Here is a 14,361-nt window from a genome sequence, read left to right as displayed (position 1 = left end):
AAATCTGAAACAAATCTGGCAAATTACTAACATACATTTCATCTCAGTGCTGAGCACACAGATACCTGTTACATTACTTTCCTAAGAAGTATTACTGTTTTTAAAAGAGATCTTCACAGTAATAAATGGTCAGCGCCACGCCAGTGGGAAGCGTAGGGCACCACAGGAGGGCAGAGGAGGGGCGTCTAATCTAACTTAAAAAGAAGCTGGAAGAGGCAAGGAAATGGATTCTCCCCTAGAGCCTCCAGTAGGACACACGCCTGGGATACTTTCATTTTAGCCTGGCAAGACCTGATTGGACTTTTGACCTCCAGCCACGTCCTCAAGAACCTGCAAGAGATATTTGGAAGTGGGTGATCAGAGTGTTTCAAACAAGAAACAACCGTAAGCAAAGGTCTCAGAGGAAAGGAGAGCCGGGCACATTCCTGTAATCTGCAGGGATCAGCTCACAAGTACTGATGGTGACAGGAGCGGGGACATGATCGATGGTGGCTGGGACTCAATCCGGATAAACATTTTAAGCCAGGAAAAGGAATTTGGATCTTATCGTAAATGAAATGGGGAGCTTCTGGGGAGTTTAAAGCTGGATAAAGATGATCAGATTTGCTGTTCAGAAAGATCATTCTGATGGGAGTAGGAAAGGTACCCGGAGAGGAAGGTGGGACTCGGCCAGGTAGAGCAGGCAGGAGTTTATCACAGGATCCTAGACGAGAGATAGCCAGGGCTCTGAAATAAAAAAAGTTGCAGTGAGGATGAGTAATGTTTACAGAGTACTTATGAGGTGGACTATAAATCTTGGTGATTCGTCGGATGTAGGGAAAAGATGGCATCAAAGGTCACGTCCAAATCTTTCGTGGTGGATGTGCTGCTATATTCTGCCATAAGGAACACTGGAGAAGTAACTTTTAAAAGCGAAGATGAATTTTCTATAAACAGTGTTAGGAACAACCAGACATCCATGTGCAAAAGGGTGAATTTTGACACAGACCTTACACCTTTCACAGAAATTAACTCAAAATAGATCACACAGCTAAATGCAAAATCCAAAATAAAACTCCTAGAAGATTGCGCAGGAGGAAACCTAGACTTGGGTTTGGTGACGACATTTTAGATATAACACCAAAAGCACGATCCGTGAAATAAATAATGATAAGCTGCACTTCATTAAAATTAAAAAATTTCCGCTTTGCAAAAAAAGACACTTTCAAGAGAACGAGAAGATAGCCTCACGCTAGCAGAAAATATTTGCCTAAGTCATATCTGATAAAGGACTATTATCCAAAATACGAACTCTTTGTTGTTGCTGTTTTTATTGAATTATAGTCAGTTCACAATGTTGTGTTAATTTCTGGTGTAGAGCATAGTGATTCAGTGATATATATATAAATATATATTCCATTTCATATTGTTTTTCATTATAGGCGCCTGTAAGATACTGAATATACTTCCCTGTGCTATCAAAATACGAACTCTTAAAAAAAACTCAACAGTAAGAAAAAAACAAACTCATTAAAAAATGGGCCAAAGACCTTAACAGATACCTCACCAAATAAGATATACAGATGGCAAATAATCATACTAAAAGGTTCCATGTTATATCTCATCACAAAAATGCAAATTAAAATAACAATAAGGTACTACTGCGTACCCATCAGAATGGCTACACTCCAAGCCACCGACAACACCAAATGCTGGTGAAGAGGTGGAGCAGCAGGAATTCTCACTCCTATGACCTTGCCCGTAACATGTGGCAGATCTGATGGTCCTAAAATCCATGAGATTAAAGCATTACTGTACGTAGCCATTGGTATAGTTGGATGGTGGGTAGATAGTGAAAAGTTGAATGAGTAACCAGACAGAGTTCTACAGAGGAGCACAATATTTAGCTAAAGCTTCCTGCCAACACCTAAAGGCTAGCAATCTATACTTACAGCGTAAAAGACCTTTGTAACTGGAAGGGATGTGAATTGCCCTGCCTCACAGGGTGACTGTGAGGATTAACAGATAATCAGGTCAGGAGAGTATATAATGACACCTCACACTATGACACATATTGGGTGATTTAGTGACTGCCCCCCTCATCCCTGCCACCTCCTTCCTGTTCTACTCACGGGTCTTTTTTTGAGAACTACCTCCAGGAATCACCCATTCCAAGGTAAGAAGAATTTAATGTGTGTGAAATTCTTAGGCTGTGCGAGGCATTGTTCTAAGCACTGGGACCACCAGCACAGGCTCATTTCCTCACCCACGTCCTGTAGACAAGAAGTAGGGTTGGAACCACGTTTGGATGACAACTCCTAAAGTGAGGGATCTGAAGCACAGGGTTATTCCATCTCAGATTAATTCATATTCCTGTTAACCCGTGCTAGTGTTCCCGTTCACTCAAAATGTATTTCTTGAGCACCTATTATGTTCCAGGAACTGTTCTAAGCACCAAGGATACAGTGATACATGAGACAAAGTCCCTGCCCTCCCCAAGCTTACATTCTAGTAGGGGAGACAAAGGGAGAATAAATGAACATACGGAATTTCTGGTAGCAATAAGCGCTTTGAAGAGAATGAAGCAGAATCAGGATTCTGAGAGTGACTAGTAGAGGGCTGGGGGAGTGTTTTAGAAAGGATGGTTGGTCAGGGACAATATTTAAGTAGACATCTGAACAAGTGAGGAAACAAGCCATGCAGAGACCTGGGAAAGAGCACTCCTGGCTGAGGAAAGAGCCAGGATAAAAACTTTGAGGTGGGAACCAATTTGGCATATTTGAAGTGTGACAGGAAGAGACCCCTGGAGAACTGGCAGAAAAATGACAAGTTCTGATTTTCTTTTTTATTGAAGTGTAGTTGCTTTACAATATTGTGTTGGTTTCTGGCGTACAGCAGAGGGATTCAGTTATACCTATATACATATGTTCTTTTTCATTGTAGGTTATTACTAGCTGTTGAATACAGTGCCCTGTGCTGTGCAGTCTGATTTGCTTTTATCATATGGCTGCTGTGTGGAGAATATATGGAAGGGCAAGAGCAGGAGGGGGACACAGTAGGTCAATACATAGTTGAGAATTAATAAACCATAAATTCGTTTCTTTTAAAACTCTTTTTAAAAGTTTGCTATCCTTACTTAAAGCAATTTGTGTCAGGTCTCAGACCACCCAATCACAAACCATATGAAAAAGCCATGTCGTTCTTCCCAGTGTTTCTTGTGCTGCAGTGGTGAATGAATTTCATAAATCATTCAAATAAGTGGTCAAATTTTGAGGTTTGTCTGGAAATCAAAGATGGGACCATGAGCCTTCATAATCACACCCTCTTAAATATACAATTAGCTCACATGATTAAAAGTTCAAACAGTACACATTTTCTAAAGTGTTCTGGTAAAACAATGTTTTTCTTTGGCATATGCGGTCCAAGTAGCTCTAACCTTGATCATTTTTCAAGTTTTAATCTCCACATGCTTGGCATATTCCGATAACATTGACAGGTTAAAAGCAACATTCTGTTGTATGCATAGCGATTGCTTGCAATTAACCTTAATTTAGGCTGAAAGTAGACTGAACAGATGCCTCACAGCAACATTTCTAAATTTATTAGACAAATATCTCAGGAGAACTTCAGATTAAAAAGCAACCAAAACAAAATCTGCAACACTTCAGTCTTCCCTTACGTTAGGAGAGTCTTAAAGCAGTGCAGGGGTCAACAGACTACTTTCTTGAGAAAAGCGACATTTTTGGCCCTTATTACAGAGTAGCTACAGCTAAAGATATCGGAGATAAGAAAAATGCAGGTAAACAATGTTTAAAGAACACATCCCACCTTCCTTCTGTAAAGAAAGTTTTGAGTCCACTGGTATTTGACTCAAGGTATAACCATACTACTGCTCAGGTACGAGGAACCCCTTGCAAATTCCTGATGGAACTTCCCAACGCCTCCATCATTCCATTCCTTTAAAATCTGTTTAATAAATGGTGACTATTATCTATATCATATTAATCTAACTGATATTATTATCCCTATTTATATGAAGACAGAGGGGCTCAGAACCGTTAGCGACAAAAACAAGTGGCAAAGACAGGAGGCAAACCCAGGCCTGATTTTGAAGTCTGAGCTTTCCCATCAAATCATGCTGCTTGGATGGGAAACCTCTGATATCATGTGTTAGATCTACCTTTTTCTTTTGAATATTATCTGCTCTTTAAAAGTCAGAATCATGTCAGAAATCAGGGTGAGCGTATCTTGAAGAGGAGGGAGAGGGAAAAGAAAACAAAATTGTCTTCCGTTGTTTTAATTTACCTAAACTATTATTTACTGTGCCAAATACATGCATGCAAATAATGCACGTTTATTGTGGAAAAATTAGAAAGTTCAGATAAGCTGAAAGAAAAACTAAATAAAAATCACTTGCAATCCCACCACCTACAGATATCCCTAGCTGCATCTGACCTCAGCAAGACGAAGCAGAGCGTGACAGTACGGTCCTAACATCTCTCCTTTTGTCATACAAACAGCATCAGACTTTTGCTCTAGAAAGTGCTGCAAATGTCAGATAAGGCAACAGCAGAAAAATTTTTGGGTTTCGACAGTCATCACTGTTCTGTCATAGTCTCATTTTGATATTCACAAAACATTTTGGCACTTGCATCATGTAAAATTGAGAAGTTGTAAGTAAAGTAAGTTCTTTCTCTTTAAACCAGCAAACTGTCAAGCAAAAAGATTCAGTATAGGCAGATAATTCCATCTTTACTGAAAACATTAAACCATATATTAAGAAAAATCTCTCAGACAATCATTAGCAGTATATCTCATAGAATTAGATGATTGTAACTTTCACATTGCAGGAGGAGAGCAGTTAATAGACCTTGGTTTGAATCCTGGCTTCACCACGGATTTCCTGATCTTGGGCAAGTGATTCGATCTTTGTGGGACTCAGCTTACTTGTCTGTAAAGTGAGGATAATGATAGTGACTTTTTAGGAAGACCCTATAGAGCTTAACATCTTGCACACGAACAGCAATAAAAGGAAATGTTAACAAGTTAAAATCTTGAAAATTTAAGATTCTAAGTCTTAATTTTTTAACAAGCATTTTCTTAAACATACCTACTTTATAAGATAGTAAACAACATTGTTTCTTCATCAGGCAATGACTAGTTTTCAGAGCACTGCTACATTTACTAAGAATTAAGATATTAGGCACTATTAAAAAGATACAGGGATGAGTACCACTACAAATGCACTATTCCAGGACTCTGCCGGGTACTCAGTGCTGCACTGAATTTTTATTCATTCCTAATGAGTAACTGTTCTCATTTTCCAAAGTTACCCACCTCCCTCTCCCTCTCGGCAGCAGAGAATAAAGACCATTATGAATGGGCTTCCTATGTATTCGTAAAAACTCTTCTCTCTTGTCTTGAAGAGGGCAGTTAGATCATTCAACCAACTATTTGACATCCTGTGCAAACTAACAGATTTGCATTCATTCCCCCAACCCCACATCCAGCACTCTTTCTCTTCACAACCATCCGGTTCTGAAACTTTGGCTCTTCTCAGCCATTGTGAGGAATGTGAGAGATGTGAGGACCATCAATCAGCACTCGTAAGCAATGGTCTCACTGCAGAGCAAGGGGCAGCTGCGGGGCCCTGCAGCACTTTATCTGCAGTTGATCTGCACCAGAATAATTGACAGTTGACTGACAGGTTTTTGTCTGGGTTGGGGCTATTTGACTTCATTCTTTCTCTATTATCCTGGTAACTAAGGAGATTATATATATATATCAACAACCTTTAATATATGGTTACTTTTTGACTAAGAATGATAATTCTTGAGGAAAAAATCAGAAATGTACATTGTTCATTTATTGGAATAAGTTAAATACCAAATAATAAGGAATTACACAAATAATGATAGACATGAAATACTCGGTAGCCATTAAAAATAATTTTATAAAAGATGGCTTATTGAAATAGAAAACTCTTTACGATGTGAAGAAGCAGGCTACAAAACAATATGGGTAATATGTCATTTCCATGCGTGGAAAAACTACTAAGACATACATAAAAATATTAACATTGTTATGTTTGAGCTGTGGAATGAATTTTTTTCTTTGCATTTTTTTGGTGTCTCCTCCAAATTTCCACATTAAGCTTGTATTAATTTTGTCAATAGAAAAATGCAAAATGAATGCTGATTTAATGAGAAATGGAAGAAGGAAGGTGCCAGAACCCTGGGGGAATATCTACATTTAAGGTACTTGAATGAGAAAGAGGAACCAACATCTTACTTGGACTTTTAAGAACTTTTTTTTTTTTTTTTTTTTGCTAATTTCTTGCTATTAGCTCTATTTTAGCTTCCTAGCTGCCTAGTAGTATAATACTACTTAGCATTAAGCTTCTAGGTTAACATAAGGGGAAAAGACACAGAAATTTTTTGTAAAACAAAACATAACCCCACACTAATATTCCTTATAGTCCTAGCAGTTTCACGAACAAATGCTGGCTGTAGACATAACAGAAGCTTTAAAGTCTTAAAGAGGCTCTTTAGTTCAATACAGTGGAGGTAAGAAATCTTCCTGGGTAAAGAGGTACTTCTGGAAATTGTATTAATCCTTTCAGGCTAAAGTAGTATCATCTGTAAATGCTTCTACAGAATCGAAAGAATCCTTTTCCATTTTACTCTAGAGGATTTAGGAAGAACCCTAGGAATGAGTGAGCTAATCTCTCACAGTTTTGGTCACTGCTCTAAAAGCAGGGTTATCATATAAAACATCTCATACCGAGGGCTTAACCTTTGTACTCACACACAATACTAATAAACAGCCATAACAACACAGTGCTCGAGGAGACTCAAACAAAACAAACAAAACAAAAAAGTTATATTCACTTGCTTTAAATGAATTCACATAAAAATAAATAGTAAGACAGAAAACCCATTTGTAAAAGAACTACATGTATTAGGCAACAGGGAATTACACAAACTTGAACAACTACAGTCTTCTTTCATGTAAATTTAGGAAACTATAGTGAAATTGAAGTCTAAAGGTTTAAGAGTATATTGTGAAGGGACTTTATTTCTAGACTTGACCAACAACTCTTTTGGAGTACAGCTTATTTGAATAAATACTTTGAGAAGCACCTGCTTCCCACCTGGTCAAGTTAATAACAATTACGCAAGAAGCAAGATTAGTTTCAAGATTTGATTGCAGGTATTTCTTATATAATTGAATTTATATGGCTATGGAAACTTAACGATGTCTAAAATCTGAATTTAGGTGATCCTGAAGTAAACTTCAAAGCGCAGTCTGCAACCAAAAAGAACTAGGGGATACTACAAAATGTGCACCTAGGTTACCTGAGGCCAAAAATGTCACTGAAAAACTGAACCCCAAGGAAACATAAGATCCTTAAGGGCAAGGACGTTTTGTGTTTTGTTCACTGCTGCATCCTAGAATCCAGAACAGTATCTCTCACATGGTCGACATTCAGTATTTCCATTAATGAATGAATCAGAGACCATTCCTGGTGTATATCAGGAGTCAATCCAAATTCACTTCATGTATCAATACTCAATAATCTTCCACCAACTGGAGAAGCTGTTCCTGAATGACTAACATATTATGAAGTGAACTGTACTACACTGTATATTTTTGAGTGAAATTAGTGATGAAAAATTATGGCTTTTACTTTTGAGGAGCCCAGATCCCAGTAATTTTGAAATTGATACGCCTGTTACTAAAGTAAAAGTGTGACAGTATTACGGGGACAGAACATTTCATGTTTTTCCATCTTCTTAAAACCCTTCTGAACACGGTAAGAAAACCCAGCGCTGACGGACGGTGCTGCCTCCTCTAGACACTGGAGCATCGCTCAAGGCGCCTGTGCTGGCACCTCCCGGGCAGTGCTAACAGATGGAAGACATTAATCATCTGTTTGGTGTTCCTACCTTGTCCATCCAGCTTCAAATATAACTGCACTGTGCTGGATGAGTCAGCATCTGGTCCTCCAAAAGCTAGTGCATCACTCCCAAAGCAAAAAGGAGCAAGTTCACACTTCAGAGGCCCGAGTCAAGGCCAGAAGCTCCGTGTTGCCTCAAGGTTTCAGACTCCCTGATGATCTTTAGCTCCCTGGATACCAAGGCAAAGACAGATCTGAAAGCTACAGAAAACCATGTGGGTTGTCATACACAAGGCTGCAGCCCCTGGTAACATAAATGGTGTTTGTTTGTACCATGGATTAACTGCTCCAAAGGATCAAAATGCAGAAGGCAGCAACATTCAACATTTAAGACGGTCTTCTTAATAATAAAGCACTACAAAATGTGAGGAAGTCATACTTTTATTTTTCAGAAGCGAAAATGACAAGTGGCAACTTGCTTTGGAAAAGACATTAAAGAACATCAGGGTAATAAGCTATCTATCTCACAGAGACAGGAGCCTAAGAAAGACTCTATTATCATACAGCTTTCAAAGAAAGTTCTATTAAATAAATCTCAGAATAAAAGACTTTTTTAACGAAAATAACAAAACAAAAGCATCAGCAGACACAAAAAGTTACACAGAATCCATGAAGTGATATGTGAAGAAGGAAAAAGGAAAATCTGGAAATCTACATATTGAAGAGTTATTAAAACCAAGGAGGCCCAAATCCTAAAACAGAAAGAAGAAATAATGTTAAAACACAGTATTTTAAAAGAACCTAACAAAGTTACTACAGATGCACACTTTGATGCTTCGGTTACTCAAGACCCTTTTCTCTTTCTCTAAGAGCACTTCTGTATGTACTGTAGGAGATTATATGAATGACAATGCAGAGATCTGCCTTCTCAATGGGTCCTTCAAGTTTAAAATTTTAAATCTGAGCCTGGAATCCCAATTAAATGTTTATATAATAGACTACAGAGAATGGAATTGCTTTTTAAATTGCATTTGCTTACTTTTCACACATTATAGGTTTAAAACAATCTATATGCTTTAAAAAGAGAAACAACAATTTACAGTATGAAAAAATAAGGTTATGTGAAACTACACAACCCTCCTCATAAAGTAGGAGTAACAATTTCCAAAATGAAGATACTTAATACAGAATGACGGAGTTGGGGGGTGGGAGGAGGAGAACCACCAGTGGAATGCACGATGTACATTCTAGATTCAGTTTTGCACCGATTAGCTGTGTGTCTCAGGTTTAACTTCCTTAGGTCTCAATTTGTTCCCTGGTTAGGAGGGGCACATGGATCTCTATGCTTCATTTTAATTTTAAACCCAAAGATTCTTTAAGAGAAGATTTGAAAATCTTTTTGGACAATCAGCTGAATAAATTCCTCAGATCTTGACAGGGTCTGTCACTGTTCAACTCTCATGACAATAACAATAAAGCATATCCAAAAATTTTACTATGAGAAATGAAAAAAATCTACCCTAAGGGCAAAATTATACTTCATAGCCTATTTATGCACTACAACATCCTCTCCTGGCCTCTAGAAGCAATCTGAGACAGAGTCAACTGAAAACCCTAAGACCATGACTGTGGCCAGAACATTAAGCCTATGTTTCCCTCTGCCCCCTGAAAGCTGCAAGACAGTTCTAAGGCCAATTAATAATTCTCATTGGCAGGGCTTATTTTAAGTTAAAATAAGTATTTATTGTAGTTCAGGGTTGAAACTTTATCAACTTTCAGGTTTAGGAAAGGAAAAGAGAAGAAAGAAGTTTAAGGATATGACCCTAAGAAGGATGAACAGTAGAAAAGATACACTTTATTTATCTCTAACACATACTTTCATCATAACCATTATATAAAACTATGGAATATCTTTTTGCTTTGATTTGTTTTTTCTTGTCGATGTTGTCCTTTAACAATATTCACTGCAAAGAAAGAGAGTCTGAATTGAGAACTGCGGGAGCAATGAGCACACATAAAAATGCTTTACAAAAGATTAGAGACGTGTGTCTCCTGGTAAGCAAAATGACACGTTTATATCATGAGATGATCTCTTAAAATTTCTCTGGTTCTCAAATTCTCATAATTTTATACAGATACTATAATAAGATCCCATATACATATCACTTACTGTTTCTTTTTTTAAAATATTCATGGATATAACTGTGTTTTTCTAAATGTCTCATTAGTGATACTCAGTCTTGTAAGTCTGGTTCCATAATAATCTATAATGTAACTACTTCCATCTGAAGGTCCAACAATCTAGAAGAGAAAATTTTCCAAATTATTTCTTTTATAAAAGATATTTCACAATACTTTGGGTTTACTTTCCTTAGTTGTTAGTAAAATTATTTCAGCAGCACCAAAAATACAACTCACACTAACTCAAGCAAAAAAAGTAATTCAGCGGCTCACGTAGAAACTAGGATACTGGGGAAGCTCACAGGATCCGGAGCTGCAGGAACAGAGGCCATAAGGGCTGAAATTCCATGCCCCAGGAGGCCCTTGGCTTGACCTGCCTGCCTTCAGTCTGCAGGCGGGCACTTCCAATCGGTTGCCAACAGTTTCCAGATACACATCTTCACAGCTCAGCAGCTCCCAATAGAAAGAAAGTAAAATTATTTTCCCTCAATGTTTATACGCCCATTTCAGGGGAGGACTTTGACTGATCTGTCTGGTTTTTAAAGCCCATTGCTGAACAAACTACTGTATCCAAGGGAACAAGATTAATACGATTGGCCAGGCCAGGCTCCCTCTAGATGAGGTAGTATGGCAGGCAGTCCTCCCAGAACCACGTGGGATGGAAAAGGAAGAGACAGAAAGAAACAACGGACTCTCATTCTAACAGTCTTGTCGATTTAATCACGCTTGTGACAATCCGATTTAACATGATCTCTACAACTTATCCTTTAAGATACTTCAAACTGTAGTCTTAAGGGTACACAAAGACTTACCAAGGTATATGTAAGCCCAGATAGTTTCATGGGAATCCATTTTGAGGTCTTTAGTTTGCATAAATACTGACTGTAAAACTGACCTGCTGATACCATCACTCCCACTTCCCTTTCACTGTGCTCCTTCCTCCACCAGGACAACAGTAAAGCACACCTCGCATGAAAGCATGCCCTGAGTCTTATGATGGCGCATCGCTGCGCAGAATAAAAATCTCTGATATGTCAAAGGGGGGTAATTCAAAATACTGGACCTAGGGAAACCTCCTTTAATCAGAGTACAAAAACATGCTCTGTCACATCCTATTCAAAAGATGCATTCTGATACAAACTACCACATACGCAATAGATAAACAAGGTCGTACTGTATAGCGCAGGGAACTATATTCAATAGTTTGTAGTAACCTATATTAAAAAAATATAAAAAAGAATATATATAGATGTATAACTGAATCACTATGCTGTACACTAGAAATACAACACTGTAAATCAACTATAGTTCAATTAAAAAAAATGCACTCCTGGTAACATTTTACTTTTTTTAGCTTGAAAGTGATTTGCTAATATTTTAACATGTTTATGCTATTTTGATCAATTGTATATCAATAATCATGACAACCTAGAAATCACAGAAAATCTTAAAACCTTCTAATTTTAATGAATAATACGATCAGTAGAAGATTTGTCAAGCATAAAAATATATTACATTAGGAATTTTATCCTAATAAAATTCTGTTGAAGAATGAGAATAGAAAAGAAAATTGACGAAGAAAAATAAATAATGTTAAAATTGTAATAGTGAAGGAATGGCTCATTTTTAGGTAAATGATATTTAAAATTCCATGGTATTTACATTCTGTTGGATACATTTTAAAATTGATGTAATAGTTTTATTTAAATATATCAATATTTGCAAAAGAATTTATACCTTTGAAACTATTTAAACTTGTGATGGAAAACTTAAATCTCAACTTAAAACATGTGAAGGGTAGGGATTTTTTTTTTAATTCTTTTAGGGGCTATGCAATCATAGTTTAAAGAACACTGCTGTAGAGCATTCTTCATTTTAAAAATGAGTTTGCTTTTAAAAACTATCCAGATATTGACACAGCATTGTAAACTGACTATATTTCAATAAATATATATATATTAAAAACTAAAAAAATTAAAATTATCCAACAAATATTTAATTGCTACAACATTCCAGGCACTGTGCTAGGCATTAAACACAAAACAGTGAATAAGATACAATGTCAACAGGAAGCTTATCCCAATGAACTATATAAATGTTAATATTCAAATAACACTTACAAAGCACTTATTGGCTAGATATACCACGCTAGGTGCTGCCATGAACTTTAATTTGCTTTCCAAAGATTAAATTCCTTTGTCCTGACATTTATGTATGTTATTTACAAACTTAAGTAAAAATTAACATCTTTTTGATGGCAAGGTCACAGAGGAAACTACTATGAGTACTAAGCCAAGAAAGAGAATGGGTGACGAGAATTTACATGTTTTGAGACTACATAAAGGAAACAAGAAAAAGGGAAGCCTAGCCACTAGTTAAAAACTTGCCTAACTTGGAATATGTGCATAGATTGGAACTGGGCCTTTATTCCTACTATCTTTTTCTTCTTATGCCATCTCCTGCACAATCTCACTTATTCCTGTGGGGAGAAAAGCATTCAGAACTCGGAAATAAGGAAAGTATACGATTGGATGGCATTTTAATATCACGTATTTCTAGTAAGTCCACCTGAGGCTCACTTGACTCTCTCAGGAAATGTAGCTGTTTAATGAAAAACTGATTAGGGCCCAGATGTTTTACAACCTTGTCAAGTCAGCAGTTAACATATAGAAAAATGATAAGGTGTTGTTTCAGTTCTTTGTTTTGTTTTGTTTCCCCTGCTCTGGAAAGAAGATAGCCCCAAAGGCTATAGTTTTATTACCTGGTAATACATAATCCAATTTTATACCTAATTTAACAGACTTATCACGGCATTTGTCTTCTCTCAAACTATGTAATTCTGGTTCCTCAATGACTAGTTCTATCGTGGTAATTCCAATCCAGCCTGGACAAGTAATCAGTCACCAGTGTGACAATCACCTGTGAGATAAGTTTGATGGGAGGCTTACTTGCTTTTAAGAAAGTATGTGTCATAGGACAAAGGTGTTTTTCTGCCTCTGAAAATAACTATATAGGAAGTGGTGCTAACCAAAGGAACTGAAGATGGCAAAGAGAAGGGAGGAAGGAAGAAAAGAATGAGGAAAAGAAGGAAGGAGGGAGGGAAAGAGGGCAGGGAAGGAAAGAATGATGAACTGGGGTCTTTCAGTACGTCTTCTAGCTCGAAACTAACAACTCTTAGAATTACCTTATCTTCAGATTCTTGGTATATAATATAATAGGATACCATGTTATTAACGCCAATATAAATTGAGGTTTCTGTTACAGCCAAAAACTCGAGATAACACACTTGTCTTCACAGCCTCCTACACACCACTACCAGATCACCAAAGCACAGCACTAGCTGCTGTTCTCTGCTAAATGATCTGAAGAGCTGTTCCAAAGACACCCGAGCTAAGTCAGCACAGTAAAGCACCAGGCTGAAGGAAATCTTGAAGAGAAGACTGTCAGTAACCAGCTGTTGGATCAACCCTCTCTGAGTCTCTGTTTTTCTTATCCATATAATGAGGAATATGAGAATCTATATGTTCTAATATATTTAATTTATATAATCTATTATATTTTAAGTTCTATATCTTGTATGCCAGACATTGAAACACTTCTACAAGGTACTGTCAACATGCTTTCCTACAAACTATACCATCAAAGAAATTGTTCTCCCTACTTAATTTTTAATAAAACTATCAGCTGCAAAGGTTTCAATTATTCAAATCCATATTCCCTCACCAAAATTAAAAATTAAACTTGTTTTTAAGCATCTTATATGCACTTATGTATAATATATGTGCCAATCATAAACTCCTTTATTATGAGTATATTATTAATTATAAAATAACAAATTAAAAAAATTACCCCATATTGAGAAATTTCTTACTCAGTTAACTATGCCTATGTCTACTTATTCTTTGACAACAGAGTATAAAACCTAAAATTAAGAGTTTACTTCTCTGCTAATAAATAGTCTGAAGTCAGCTTCTATAGCATGAAGTATTTCTGTTTGCTAAGCTGGGATCGATTTCTGAAATCTATGGGGAGAAAAACGACCACTTACCAATTAATGGACCAAAAGGCTGCTACAGGCCTTCATCTTACAAGAGGGGAAACAGGAGGGCCACTATGTGGTGGGAAGCTGTTTTGTACAAAGTGTGTCAATATCTTGTGTGAGGAGCCCTAAAACCACAAGCAAGCAACTTCATATCCCTCTGTGTCAATTTCCTGTAGCTAGTGCAACAAACTGCCACAAATCTAGTGGACTGAAACAACAGAAATTTACTCTCTGACAGTTCTAGACACTAGAAGTCTAA

At 37.0% G+C, this 14,361-nt stretch overlaps 1 protein-coding gene across 2 annotated transcripts in view; it reads right to left on the bottom strand.

Moving 5' to 3' along the window:
- Positions 1-504: 504 nt before the first annotated feature.
- TM2D1 (TM2 domain containing 1) overlaps positions 505-14,361 on the bottom strand; it is a 50,348-nt gene continuing 36,491 nt past the window's right edge. Inside the window, exons 6-7 of one of the 2 annotated variants that reach the window (XM_072974321.1) lie at positions 10,050-10,180; positions 505-875 (exon numbers count right to left, since the gene is read on the bottom strand). In XM_072974321.1, the coding sequence (XP_072830422.1) occupies positions 10,070-10,180 (111 nt within the window). In that variant the 3' untranslated portion in view covers positions 505-875; positions 10,050-10,069. Of the gene's footprint in view, positions 876-8,302; positions 8,632-10,049; positions 10,181-14,361 lie in introns of those variants that run through there. The other variant, XM_006205404.4, reaches the window with a different exon arrangement.

The sequence above is a fragment of the Vicugna pacos genome, chromosome 13, assembly GCF_048564905.1.
Source record: "Vicugna pacos chromosome 13, VicPac4, whole genome shotgun sequence".
In the NCBI taxonomy this organism is placed as follows: domain Eukaryota; kingdom Metazoa; phylum Chordata; class Mammalia; order Artiodactyla; family Camelidae; genus Vicugna; species Vicugna pacos.
Note: the sequence above shows the minus strand (reverse complement) of the source record. Positions and strands in the feature narration are given on the sequence as shown.